Genomic DNA, 14,650 nt, shown 5'->3' with positions numbered 1-14,650 from the left:
CGGAGAGAGGTGGACCGGAGAGAGGTGGACCCGATAAAGGCGGGGTGGAGAGGGCAAGGGAAGGACGGGGAGAGGTGGAGCAGCGAGAGGTGGGGCGAGGAGAGCAGGGGCGGGGCGGGGGGGCGAGGAGGGCAGGGGCCGGGCGGGGGGCGAGGAGAGCAGGGGCGGGGCGGGAGAGGTGGACCGGAGAGAGGAGGGGCGGGGAGGACAGGGGCGGGCGGCGCGGGCCTCACCATTGTCAGGTAGTGGTACTCGGAGGGCGTCCCCAGGCTCAGCAGCTGCTTCTCCTCAGAGCTCATCCCCATGAGCATGGAGTAGAAGATGTGGTAGTTCCGCTCCTCCGGGGCCTGGTGGGGAAGGTGTTGCAGAGAGCCTGGTAAACATTCCCCTGAGGCTGCCGGGCTTCAGGACTGCACCCCGCCCCCCCCCCCCAGCACTGTCCCAGCTTCTGCTCCAAGGTCTGTCAACCAGATGTGGCTCTGGCATTGACCCAAGGGTCGTTTGGCTCTGTGGATGTCCTCATTCTGGGCCTCCAAGGCCAGCTCATGCCCACAGTCCTGTGCTAGAGGCCACCCACCAAGCCCAGCAAACACATGGCTCCCAGGCGCTTCCCTGCATCTCCACTGCTCTTCCCAGCCCTGAAGACATCTTGCCTAAGTTGCAAGCTGCGAGTGATGCCAGGATCCAGTTCCTTAGCTGGTGACTGTCCTGGCCTTAAAATTAATTCTGGTAGAGGTGGGTAGTAAGCACCAAAGAATGTAGAACATGATATGGATGGAAAATTCAAAACAGAAAATGTCATCATTTCTTTTTCTTGAATACTGGGAAAGGACCATCATTATCCCATTCTAGGGATCCTTGGCCATCTCAGGGTAAGGCCAGGGTTCAGTGGCAGCAAACTAAGACCAATGGAGGTTTGGGGAGGTCCCTGGGGAGGTGTGAGAGTGATGGGAGGGAGCCTCTCTTGGAAGCCTCTTCATTCCCTGGCTCCCGGTCCCGGGATGGGTGGAGGTTTCCCCAGGACCAGTGCAGCAGAGGGAGGCCTCACCTGCCGGCAGACCCGGGACTTCTCCAGCAGAAATTGCTCGATGCGTGCACCCTCGATCACCCCACTGGGGTTGAAGTGGATGTCAATATACTTCCCAAAGCGGCTTGAGTTATCATTTCGGATTGTCTTGGCATTTCCGAAGGCTGAGGGCCAGAAGGTGATGCCCATGATGGAGCAGAGAAGAGAAGATTTACTTTGAGTGGGATCATCTGGGAAGGCTTCTGAGAGGAGGTGGCTGAGCCCAGAGTTGAAGGATGGGTAGCATTGCACTAGAAAGTGATGACAGCCAAGAGTATGCCGAGAGGAAGACAAAGTGCAAGTAAAGGCGCAGATGTCAGTAAGCATGGGGTGTATTTGCAGGGGGGACGTTTGGCTGGAGCATAAAATACAGGAGGAAAGCAGTGGAAGATAGATGGAACTAGTTAGTAGCATAGAGCCTTGAATGCCAGGCTAAGAAGTTTAGAATTAGTCTGTGGGTGATGGGGGAGGCAGGAAAGCTTCTGAGGGAGTGTGGGAACAGATTTGTATTTTAGAAAGATTGCTCAGGCTGAAGCTGGGGCTGGCTTTGAGAGGGCAAGCTTGCAGGGAGAATAGCAACAGCTGGCAGGGACTAGGCTCAGAGGAGGAGGTCAGAGCAGAAGGCATCTGGATTGCAGCATGATCCAAAGTGCATTTCATAGAGCTGTTTCTGCAAGCTGATTTGAGCCACAATAAGAAAGACCCTTTGCATTGCGTCTTACTGCATACATACCCCCACCTGCACACATTAGTAAAAGAAAATATTCAGTACTGGTTCTGACCAAGAACGATGCACTGGGGTATTTTCTATTCTATGCAATTTAATTTGTCCTAAAAGACTGATTTCATGACCCAGTGGTGGGTTGGGATGCAGGTTGACAATACCACCATACAGCATTAGTCCCATGAGAAAAGGAAAAGTGTTCCTTGGTGTCCGCCTTGAGGTATCCTGACAGACAGCAGAGGCTCCTATAGGGGCTAGCTATGCTTGGGAAACCTACTTCATATTGTTGAACCCAGTGGCAGATCTCTCTTCAAGAAAGAGCCTGACGTAGGCCCCTTTGGGTAGAAATCGGCAAGCTGATTCTGAAATGTATATGGAAAGGTAAAGCACCTACAATGGCCAATTTTGAAAAGGAAGAACAAAACTGGGGGTCGTGATTGAAAAACTGACTAAGCTATAGAACTAAGCTACAGAAATCCAGACAGTGTGGCATTGGCAGAAGGGTATTCAGAGAGCAACAGAACAGAATAGAGAATCCAGAAACAGACCCACACATGGATGGCCAACTGATTTTAGACAAAGGTGCAAAGGCCACTCAATGGAGAAAGAATAGTCTTTTTGACAAATGGGGCTGAAATTATTGGATAGCCTTCTGAAAGAAAAGAAGAAAAGAAAGGGAAGGGAAAAAATGAGAAAAAAGCAGAAACTCGACTTATACCTTGCACCGTAGAAAAAATCAACACAAAATAGATCACGGACCTAAATGTAAAAGCTAAAACTGCACCACATCTAGAAGAAAACATAAAAGAAAATCTCTGGATTAGGCAAAGATTTCTTTCTTTTTCTTTCTTTTTTTTTTTAGAGAGGGAAGGGGGAGGGGCAGAGGGAGAGAGAGAATTTAGCGGAGCGGGACACGGAGTTCGATCTCACGACCCTGAGATCATGACCTGAGCCAAAATCAAGAGCTGAATGCTTAACCGACTGAGCCACCCAGGTGCCCCAAAGATTTCTTAAATACGACACCAAAGGCATGATCAATAACAGAAACAAAAATAAATTGAACTTTATGGAAATCAAAAACTTCTGGCCTATAAAAGACCCTTTTGAAAGAATGAAGGGACAAACTGCAAAATATTTGCAAAACACATATCTTATGAGGGGCTTGTATCCAGAAGATATAAAGAACTCATAAATCATTAATAAGGAATCAACTCAATTTAAAAATGGGCAAAAGGTTTGAATAGACACAGAGAAGATACACAGATAGGAAATAAGCCCATGAAAAGATGCCATTAGCTGTTAGGGAAACTTGAATTAAGGCTATGGTGAGACACCACTCTGCGCCCCCTGCGGTAGCAAACCAACACCCTGGCAGTACCAAGTGCTGGTGAAGACGTGGAGCGACCAGGACTCTCATATTTTGCTGCAAGATGGTACAGCCACTTTGGGAAACATTTTGACAGTTTGTGACAAAGGTAAATGGCTCACCATCTGACCCAAAATTTCATGCCTAACATGTTTATTCAGGAGAAAAACACATGTTCACACCAAAACCTGTACGCAACTGTCTGTAAAGCTTTATTCATAATCACTAAAAACTATAAACAACCCGGGTGTCCTTCAGCTGGTGAATAGACAAACTGTGACACTTCTACGTCTATAAAAGGAATGAATTATTGATGCAGACAACAGCATGAAAAATCCCAGATGCATTATGCTAACAAAAGTAGGCAGACCCAAAAGACGGCACACCATATGATTTCATTTATATAACCTTCTGGAAAAGATAAAACTACACTTGACCCTTGAACAATGTGGGGGTTAAGGGTGCTAACTCCCCGTGCAGTTGAAAACCTGTGTATAACTTTTGACTCCTCAGAACTTAACTACTGATAGCCCACTGTTGACTGGAAGCCTTACTGATAACATAGTCAACACATTTTGTATGTTGTATGTATCGTGTACTGTCTTCCCACAATAAAGTAATCTAGAGAAAAGAATTTATCAAAAAAAGTCTACATGTAAGTGGACCTGCACAATTCAAACCATTGCTCAAGGGTTAGCTGTATCGAGGGGAAAATAGACAAATCAGTGGTTGCCAAAGGTTGGGGTTGGGAAGAGAATTGACTACAAGGGAAGGGAAGTTTGGGGCTGATAGGAACATTCCATACATGACTAAGATGGGCATTCTATGACTGTATGAGTTTGTCAAAACTCATACTGTATATTGAAAAAGGTGAACTTGTACTGTATGTAAAGCATACCTGTGTTATAAAGAAACAGAGAAAACGCGCTGACCGTGGCTGGTCACTGGGGGTCCAAGTCACACATTTCTGGGCTGCCCCCACCAGAGACTGAGCGAGGGGGCACGGGCCTGGCATTGCACCCAATGCAGGCCTCCTTTAATGGGCACTCTGCTCTGAGCTCCCCCTTGGGCTAGCCAAGACCCCGACAGATCTGCACACAGCTTGAACCTCATCCTGCCAATTCCACTCTTCCCTTTCCTGAGTGTCCTACAGGTACCCCAGTCAGGATGCTTTTCCTGCTTGTTCCTGCCACTTCCCCCTTCGTCTTGCTCAGGGGTACCCTTCAGCCAACCTTTTGCAGTCTTAACACCAGCTTATCAACTGCCTCACAGGTGACCCAAGTGGACACACCCAGCATTTCCCAAACCAATTTCATCTCAGGGTCCTTATTTAAAAGGAATACTTGTCTTGATCCTGTGGAAAACACACTTAGTGAAAGCTTGTAGGGTCATCAGTTTTGTCCCTTCGTGCTTCCTGGGAACCCCCACACTACCATCCACCCCGTGCTGGTTTTTCCTGTCCTGAGGGATCCGAGAAGTCGCAGAAAGGGTACGATCCTCTCCCTCCCCATGGGCACCTCCTGGTAGGAAGGTTCCAGCCCTGGAGGGCCAGGGGAGGGGCTGCTCCTGAGGGTGACCACTCACCTTCCAGGATGGGATTGGCCTCCAGGACCTGCTGCTCAATCCACGAATGCTGGCCGCTGACGGTGGCCAGGAACTGCAGGATGAGCTTGGTGGTCTCCGTCTTCCCTGCCCCAGACTCCCCACTGCAAAGAGGACCCTCAGGGCGTCAGTCTGTCAAACAGCCATGTCTTCAATACCCTAGGCTATTCTGCAAACCCCCCACAGGCCCGCTTTCAGGTCTGAATGGGAACTCCCCCTCCCTGTGCACAAATCCCACCGCATTACTAACTAATACACCGTATTAGTTATTGCTGTGTTCCTCTTTTCTGCCCTGCCTTGGATGTGAGCCCCTTGAGCGTGGTTGTATCTGGTTTATTCCAGTGTCACGGGCCCAGGGCTCAGTAACTACAGATGAATGAACAGGACCAGACGATGCAATATTTTGATGTAACATCCTCTTTATGAGCCGTGAGTTTATGCGGGCCAGAGGGGAGACTGCGACTCCGGGTTGTAGGTTTGAGACCCACGTTGGGTGTAGAAATTATGTAAAAAAAAATAAAATCTTAAAAACAACCAACAATTGAGGAAAATCAGAAGTAACATAAAGGGGGACGATTAGTTATGGTCCCTCCGGTCAGAGAACATCATGCAGCCATTAGAACCAAGTCTATACAGAGCTCTCAATTACATGGACAATGCTTATTAAGCACAGTAAAGTGACAAATGTCCTTACTATTCAGTAGAATTTTAACTAAGTGGATAGGGGAAGCTTTTTCTTCCAAAAGTATCTAGGAATTTTTTCTGAGAATATTTTTCTGAAATTTTATAAAATTTTCATATTGAAGATATATTAATTTCATAATGGTGAGGTATGAAAACTAGTTTTTAGAAGTTCCTTAGGGAGTTTAATGAAGTTAAAAATATACTCGTGTCTGGCATATCGCACACACTCGGGTTTGTAGTGATTACTGTATTATTATTGAGGCTTGCATGTCACTTTTGGGTAAATTATTTTTCATTATGGGAGATGTCAAACATTACAAATGGAGGCTGAATAGTGTCTTGCTAATAAAAGCAATGCCTGTCACCTGGTTAGAAATGCAGACTCCTAGGCCTACCCAGCTCTGCTCAGTCAGAATCTGCATTTTCACAAGATCCCCAGGAGATTCCTGCACCTTACGGTTTGCGTTATGAGCTCCCACAGTCCCATTTCCAGCTTCAACTCCTGGCCCATTTTGTTTCCCATCCTGTACTATTTTGAAGCAAATCCCAGACAAATACTGTTTCATCTGACAGTATTCATTTTAAGAAAAGTTTTGATCAAAAATGTTCACAATTACTATGCCAGCCAAGTCAGTCCAATCAACAAACCTCCACTGCCTGCCTCGAACATAAGTTCCCCAAACAACCCTCCGAGGTAGAGACAGGATCCTGTGGGCAGAACGGAGGTGACTTGCTTATGGCTTTTCTTATGGCCTTGGGGGAGGCGAGGGCAGGAAGAGAAGGCAGTTTGACTCAGAGTGATGTTCTATTCATGCAAAAAGCCACAGATCAGGGTGCTCTGCCCTCTTCTTGAGCCACTGCTGTCCTGGAGGTGAAGGCTGGCCCGGTGAGCTTCCAGGCCAGCCTGGGGCCCAGCTCTGCTCTGGAGGCCTCTTGCAGTGAGGCTGGTCCTCCCATTCCTGGGGTGGGGGGGTGGGTGGCGGGGCACATTGGGAGCACATGGAGTGGAGAGGCAGAGCCCGGGAGGGAGACAGAGCACCAGCCCTCCTTGGCGTATAACTCCATTCACTTCCCAAGAAGTGGAAGTCACCCCAGGACACCTCTTGGTCTTCTTTCCAGTGCCCTGGATTTGAATTCCCTACTTAACAGCTGTGTGTCTGGGAAAGGATCTCAGCCTCCGTGGTGCTAAGTACCACGCCGCCCGCAACAGTAAAACAGGAATAAGAGTATCTACTTCAGAGGGTTGCTGAGAACAGTAAATGTGATCATCTATGCTATAGGAGTTCATTCTGGTCTCCGTGTCATCATCCCGTGCAGAGAGGCCATGCTTCGTCTGCCCTCCACCTACAGCAGCAGCCCCATCATGGTCTTTCCTCTTGCCCTGCAGTGCTGTTCTTCAAAGCTTTCATTACCTGCCTGAAAAATTGGCTTATTTATCGCCTCTGTGTCTCCCCTTCTAGAATGTAAGCTCCACGAGGCAGGGATTTTAGTCCCTTTCATTTGCTGCTGTCTCCCCACGGTAGTACAATGCAGGGCGTACAACTGGAGCACTGTGGGACCTCAAATGAGTGAATGAATGAATGAAGGAATGAATGAACGACTCTACTATAGCTCCAAGCAATGTGCCCTGGAGGCAAATTCCACCTCCTCCTTCCTTTCCCTCTCCCTCCCTTCCTTCCTTACCAGGAGGGCCTGTGCAGGAAGCAGGGAGGCCAGGCCAGGCCAGGCAGGGGGTCTTTGAAGCAGGGTCAGGATCTGGACTGGAGGAGGACATGTCCCTCCTGGGCCCCAGCAACCTGAGAGCTGGCCCCTGGACCTGCTGCTACCCCTGTCCTCACCTGAGGCCTGCCCAGAGATTTTTTTCTTTTTTTTTTTTTTTTTTAGTGAGACCTCTCCTATTTGACCCCTGAGCCCCCTAGCATCTATTCTGGGTGCCATTCAATGTGCCTATCCCATTTTTCCTTCCTTGTCTCAGGAAATATTCACTGAGGGCAGGGCAGTCCAGGCTCTGCTAATACAGTGGAAGAGCAGGTTCTGCAAGAAGGAAGCCCTGGAGGGACTTGTCAGGCTGGAGAGGCAGTAGGGGCCAGGGGCAGCCAGCTGGGATATTTGCCGCTGAAGGGGAGCCCCTAAATAAAACAGGCCAACCGGGGGCTCGTTGGGAGAGGTTTAGGGAGAGGAGGTGCTCCCTGCTTTGCTAGACGTTCAGGGCCATGCCCGGCCCATCTGACCCCCCCAGGAATGTGGGGAGCCTGACCCCCACCTGATAATGCAGCACTGGTCCCTTCTGTTCCTCTTCATGTTGAAGTAGCAGTTGTTGGCAATGGCAAAGACGTGTGGGGGGAGTTCGCCCATGTGGCGATTGTAATACAGCTGCGCCTGCTCCGGGGTGTAGAGGGGCAGCACCTGGAATGGGTTTACGGCCACCAGGATGGAGCCTGTGTAGGTCTGGGGACGGGAGCAGATGGTTAGTGCCCTCTGCTCTGAAGGCCCACACTGCCTGGGCCTGACCTTGGCCTGGGGTGCAACCCACTGAGGGCTACCAGGCCTGGCTGAACCTGGCGGGGAAGTGGGGTCTGATTCTGGGCCGGGGAGACAAGACGCTCAGCTGCTCAGATCCTCCCTTTGGAAAGATGGGGGTGTTCACTATGAATGAGAGCTGGGGGCAAAGATTAAATGAGGTGCTCTATGTTAAATGTTTAACATTCTGTCTGGTATTTAGAAGGCTCAATAAAAATAGGCTGACTTTATGAGTCTTCACCTGCCTCCCACAGGGGCCTCCGTGAGGCTGGCCAACAACGGTAGCCTCCACTGATCCCTCCTAGGATCCCCGGTCAGGACCACCTGCTCATCTGGAGCCCCCGAGGTGCCCGACTGCCCCTCTGGGGGTGAGACAGGGATAGCCACCTCATCAAGTCACATGATTATCCACATCCTAGTTTTCATTTTAAGAATGGAGAGTTCAATCTCTCTGACTCCAAGGACTGTGACAACCAGATAAAAGAATGCAAGCATAAGCTCTTCGGAAAGGATAAAGGATAAGCTCATTTTAGCTTATTGGCGTTATCAGTCCCAGGAGCTCTGACTCACATTCAGGCAGAGTGGACTCAGCGTGCCCTGTCCCTTCTCTCCTGCAGGGCCTCCTCACTCTCCTGACCAGCCCTCCCCTCTCTTTGGGGTCCGCTGTTCATTCTCCCACTGCTCTGATCATTCTAGAAAGGCTGCCCAGAGCCACCCCAGCCACCTCTCTCCAGGAGAGGCCCCAGGCAGGCAGTGACTTCCTAGGCCACACCCAGTTAAGGCAGGGCTGGTGTCAGTTTTGAATGCTGCCTCTCCTGGGAATATCTGCACTGGAACAGGGATGCGAGCCTTAGGGCTGGGGTGAACCTCCCATCCACTGCCAGGCTTTGGGAGAAGGACCCACATCTACCCACACAGCCCTTCTGGCCATCACAAGACTCATTTCACAGGGGGACAGGGGTCTTCTGCCTGGTGACTCTGTCTCTGCCACATGCCTAGGAAAGGGCCAGGCAGACAATGCCTACCCCCACAGCCTCCGGTCCATTTGGCCATCCGAGCAGGCCTTCCACTGAGCCACAGTACTAATTGAGCACCTACTGTGTGCCAGGCACTGTGCTGGCATGCTACACATCAGCTTTCTGAGACCTCAAAAGTATTATCACCCTACTCATTTTGGATCAGGGAGCAGAGATGGAGAAGCGTTAAGTTCCTTGTTCCTTGCCCACCTCATGTAGTGAGGGCATGGGCAGTGGGGACTGAACCAGCTGTGCCTGGCTTCAAACCCACAGTGCCTGTTTTTTTCCCGCCCCCCCAGCCAGGAGGTCAGTGCCTGTGGACCGAACCCCCTGGCTGGGGGGTGGGAATGGGGGACTCACATAGATCTTGTGCTTCTGATAGCGGATCAGGAGGTTGTGCACCATGCCTGCCTCGTTCAGCTCCCCCAGGCGGATCATGTCGTCCACGCCTTGCACCGAGTTGGGGTGCATGGGGCTGAGGGTGTCAAGGTCCTCTGCTCGGATCCAGTGTTCCTGGAACAAAGGACACAGACTCCCCTGAAGGGCAGCCAACCCGCTGCTCCTCTTCTCCAAGTTCCCAGCAGATCAGCTGACCTGGTGGCTTGACTAGTCTCTGGCAGAGGTCAAGGGAAACCTGAGGCAGGATCAGGGCAGATTGGGGTCGGAGAAAGAATGTGTCCAGAGCCACGGGTCAGTGTATAGCTAGGGCTAATGGCACGTTTCAGACCGGGGTCAGAGGAACTTGTAGCCAGAAGTCAGATTTGGCTGTGATTAGGATCAGGGACAGTTTGCAGCTGGGGGCCTCACAGATTGTTAGAATAAGAGCATGCAAGTAAAAGTGCTTTTTAAACTATAAAACATCATTTTGCAAATAGAAGATATTATTGTTCATCTTTTCCTGGCTTCCCTAATATGGAGCTCACAGGTCACAGCCTAGAATCTTCTCCCTCGAGGCCAAATTTCCACATGCCCCCTGCTGTAGCACCTCAGCAAAGCGGTCAGCACGAGGAGGACTAAAGGGACCAGCTGGACCCCTCACACTGCATGCCCTTCCCCAGGGCACTGTGCTTGGCCGGGCTTGCTCCCCCAACCCCAGGAGGCTGAGCTGCAGCCCTGCAGGCCACCACAGCTTCCCACTTCTCTCTCACCTGGGCTGTTTTGTTCAGCATGAGCTGAGCCTCATCCCCTTCCTCCTCACATTCTGGGGCCTCTTCGCCATGTATCCTTCTCGAACACCTTTCCATTTCTCCTTTTTGTCCTTCCAGCTCACCCTCTTTACTTTGCAAACCCGCTTTCTGCCGCCCTCTCCTCTCTGCCACAGACCCTTCCTCACTTCACTCCTTCCTGCTCCCCTAATTGGCCAAGTTTTCCAACTACCAACTTGCTCCCTGCTCTTTGATTATAGAAACACTCCCCAAGACAGACCCATGATGTTTACCATGACAAGACCCCACTGTGGTCTGTCCTGCCAGGTAGAATCCCCCCACTTGGGCCCTGGAACCCCTGGTGTTGGGGAGCAGCACCAGAAGAGGAGAGGGGCTCAGGGCCCTGGAGGGATGGGGATAGGAGTGGGCCCTGAGCCCCTAGACAGCCTGGCCACACTGACCTTGCCCTCATCATCTTCAACCAAGATCTTGCCAGGCTTTGTTTCCTTGACAATGCACCCGATGGCCACAGCGGTCTTGTTGGCAGAGAGGGGGCTCAGCCACACATGGTCACCCTGGAGAGCAGAGAGAAGACAGTGGTCAGATGCCTGCTCCACATTCCCCTTCCTGCTCAAGACTTACCCTCTCCTGGCGGCTGTCGCTTCCAACCAGGACCTCCCAAGGTGGCTGGGGTGCGCTCTCCCGCACACCCCTTCCTCCTGCTCCTCTTCATCTTTCCTTCTCCTTCTTCTTCCTTCCCTCCTTCCCTGCCCTCTCTTGCTCTTGCCAGGATGGTAGTGGGAGGTGGGAGGTAGCAGGGGAAGATTCCCTGGCCTTGCTTGGTTCTAGGAAACAGACAAGCCATATTTGTAGGAAAACAGTCCCACTGTGAGTTGGAAAAAGTCTTTGCCCTGTGAATAGCTCTATAGCACCCAAACCCTTTGGGTGGGGAGAAGCAAAGACCAAACTCTCACTAGGTTTCTGCTAGCCTGCAACATGGCATTGACCCACATGAACTTCCTTCTGATCCAAGAAAGCTCACGCCATTCAAAGAGGAGTAATCCAAAAGGAATCAGCACAGGTCTACATACAAAGATACTGAAATCCAAAATGAGGAAAGGAGGAGGTGAATTATTCTCACCAGGGAAAAACCAACCAACCAACCAACAAAACTGCCATGCAACAGTGGAAAGTTGTGGCCAAGTATTTCACCATGGCTTCCAAAACCTTATTGAAGAGTAGAGCAGGAGCAAGAGCTCAGAAATCAGATGCTGAGACAACTGAAAAGGATGAGATGTGAATTGGCAAAGCTCGAGAAAGAAACGGAAGAAAAGAGATAAACGTGGACCAGAAACGAAAACAGAATTGGAAACAGCAGAGGAACAAGCACTACTATACTAAAAGCACAGTGAAGATCACTGAAGACAGGAGGAGAGAGTGAGAAGAAGGACACACAAATGTTTAAAGTGAGGATTAGGAAGAAAAAGATAGATAAGGAAGATGGACAAAAATACACATAAGTGCCCGAAGAAGGTAACTAGAAATAAAACCCAGGAAGATTATTTAAAGTTATAATTCAAGACAACTTTCCAGAAATAAAAGAAGCTTTGCATCTGTGGATTGAAAGCACACTGGGTTCCAGGAAATAAAGACAAAGAAAAATCAGCTCTAGGACATAGACTAGTGAAGGTTATTGAACTTAAAAAATAAAGAAATAATTTTGAGGATGTAGGCAGACAAAAAGATAAGTTCACTTATAAGGAGAAAATTCAGGACAAAGTCAAATCCTATGTGAGGGCTGAACCACTCCTACAAAGATCTCCAGAAAAGAGCAACCCACTTATTAGGATGGCCACTATCAAAAGAGCAGAAAACAACGAGTGTTAGAGAGGATGTAGAGACATTGGAACTTTTATACACTGTTGGTGGGATTGTAAACTGGTGTAGCCACTGGGGAAAACAATATGGAAGTTCCTCAAAAAATTAAAAATAGAACTACCCTATGACCTAGCAATCCCACCTCTGAGTATACATCCAAAGAAATTCAAAAAAAGATCTTGAAGACATATTTGTACTCCCATGCATTGCAGCATTATTCACAATAGCCATATGAGAAAGCAACCCAAGGGTCCATTGACAGATAAGCAAATAAACAAAATGTGATATATACATACAATGGAATATCATGCAGCCTTAAAAAAAAAAAAGGAATCCTATCATATGGTACAATGTGGATGGACCCCCAGGACATTATGCTAAGTGAGATAAGCCAGTCACAAAAGGACAAATGCTGCATTATTTCACTCATAAGAAGTATCTAAAGTAGGGATATGCATTGATACCCTCAGGGCTTAGTGCATCAGAGAGGGCTTCTGCAGCGTGTTCTATGCTCAAACTTCTCTGCCTTCTATTTAGAGGGGGCGTTCCCATCTTTAGGGTGCAAGAAGATGCTAGAGGATGGTGCCAGTTTAGGTGCCGCTAAAGATCAAGAGAAATTCATAGGAAAATGGAAAAGCAAAAGTTCTGATGTTTTGCTTTGGATTCCGCCAAGTTAATCAACTTTCTGAGTCCTCTTTTCAAAAAGGTACCCTACGGCTGTTAATGGAAGAGATGTGCTTAGACTGGAACCCTGATGCAGTATTAATCAGTATCCAAAAAAATTCCTCCCTATCTACCACGATGGTTAGCTTGGTTGACTCTGGTACAAATCCCAGCTCTTCTCAGTTACTTAAAATCTTAAGGGTCAATAGGACCAAAAGGAAAAAAGGGCTCAGTTTCCTGTCCACTTGTTTTTGTCTTCAAGTTTTCCTCTTCCAATACTACAAAAATTGTTATGGAAAAGGAAAGGGAAGGTTCAGAAGTTTTACCTTTTAGTTTATCAAGTTAAATCAACCTGGGTGGTCCATTTGTCAAAAGGTGAGTAAGAAAGTTGATAATAAAAATATACAAAAATTAACATACTAAAGGTTTGAAAAGTCTTTTAAATGTCATACATATAAGAGAAAAGCGCACACATCATAAGAATACAGCTTGAGGAATTATCACAATTATTGTCATCAAGGTAAAAAAATAGAGCATAACCAGCATCCCAGAGGTTCCCCACCTCTTCCTTCCCAGTTGCTCTGCCTCACCCTTTCTCCTCCTCCAATGTAGCCATTACTGTGACTTTTAACACCATAGAATAGTTTTATTTATTTTTAAATGTTATATAAATGGAATCATACAGCATGTAAAAAAAAAGTACCTAAAGTAGTTAAAATCATAGAAACAGAAGGTAGAAAGGTGGTTGCCAAAGGCTGGAGAAGGAAGGGAAAACAGTGTTTAATGAGCACCGAATTCCAAGTTTGCAAGATAAAAAGTTCTCAGATCCGTTCACAACAATGTGAATATACTTAATACCGAACTGTATGCTTAAAAATTGTTAAGACGGGGGTGCCTGGGTGGCTCAGTCGTTAAGCGTCTGCCTTCGGCTCAGGTCATGATCCTGGGGTCCTGGGATCGAGCCCTGCATCGGGTTCCCTGCTCAGCAGAGAGCCTGCTTCTCCCTCTCCCTCTGCCTGCCTCTCTGCCTACTTGTGCTCTCTCTCTGTCAAATGAACAAATAAAATCTTAAAAAAAAAATTTGTTAAGACGGTAAATTTAATGTTGTGTGTTTTTTACCACAATGGAAAAAAAAGAAAAAGAAATCAAATAATTTTTTACCCAAATTGTCATTCACCGGAATATAAAGGTAACAAGCATTTTTGAAGATGTAATATTATTCCCATTAGCCTTCTGGAAAAAAAAATTGGGGAACAAACTTCAGTGGATAGTACAAGGAATGAAAATAGATTCACACCAACACACATGATCATGAAGTTTCAAAATACTTGGGACAAAGAGAAAATCATGAAAGCTTTCAGAGAGAAAAATAAGTTTTATACAAAGGCTTAAAAATTAGAATGGTATCAGACTTCTCAACAGCAATGCTGGAAGCCAGAAGACAACGTGGAATAGACATCTTCACAATTCTCAGGGAAAATTCTATCCAGTAATGGAACCCTATGCCCAGCTGACATTCACACTTGATCAAGCATAAATTAGACATGAAAGTTGTTAAAAAACATTTACTTCCTATGTGCCCTTTCTCAGCAAGGTATTATAGGATCTGCTAGATCAAAATGAGGGAGTAAACCAAGAGAAAGACCTCGGTTCCAGGAAAAGGGATTCAGTATAAAGGAGAGGCAAAAGGCATATTCAGGGTGGCTGTGAAGGAAACCCCAAGATGATGTCAAGATGTATGCCTCAGCAAGAAATAACAAATGTTGGAGAGGTTGTGGTGAAAGGGGAACCCTCTTACACTGTTTGTGGGAATGCAAGTTGGTACAGTCACTTTGGAAAACAGTGAGGAGGTTCCTCAAAAAATTAAAAATAGAGCTACCCTATGACCCAGCAATTGCACTACTGGGTATTTACCCCAAAGACACAGATGTAGTGAAAAGAAGGGACACATGCACCCCAATGTTTATAGCAGCAATGTCCACAATA

General features: G+C 47.9%; 1 protein-coding gene across 1 annotated transcript in view; it reads right to left on the bottom strand.

Moving 5' to 3' along the window:
* MYO7B (myosin VIIB) overlaps positions 1–14,650 on the bottom strand; it is an 87,764-nt gene that overhangs the window by 52,699 nt on the left and 20,415 nt on the right. Inside the window, exons 3-8 of the mRNA XM_081815491.1 lie at positions 10,585–10,698; positions 9,339–9,491; positions 7,706–7,890; positions 4,741–4,862; positions 1,049–1,191; positions 234–347 (exon numbers count right to left, since the gene is read on the bottom strand). Of these exons, the coding sequence (XP_081671617.1) occupies positions 234–347; positions 1,049–1,191; positions 4,741–4,862; positions 7,706–7,890; positions 9,339–9,491; positions 10,585–10,698 (831 nt within the window). The remainder of the gene's footprint in view (positions 1–233; positions 348–1,048; positions 1,192–4,740; positions 4,863–7,705; positions 7,891–9,338; positions 9,492–10,584; positions 10,699–14,650) is intronic.

This window comes from Leptonychotes weddellii, chromosome 3 (assembly GCF_054177405.1).
Source record: "Leptonychotes weddellii isolate Sample4059 chromosome 3, ASM5417740v2, whole genome shotgun sequence".
NCBI lineage: Eukaryota > Metazoa > Chordata > Mammalia > Carnivora > Phocidae > Leptonychotes > Leptonychotes weddellii.
Note: the sequence above shows the minus strand (reverse complement) of the source record. Positions and strands in the feature narration are given on the sequence as shown.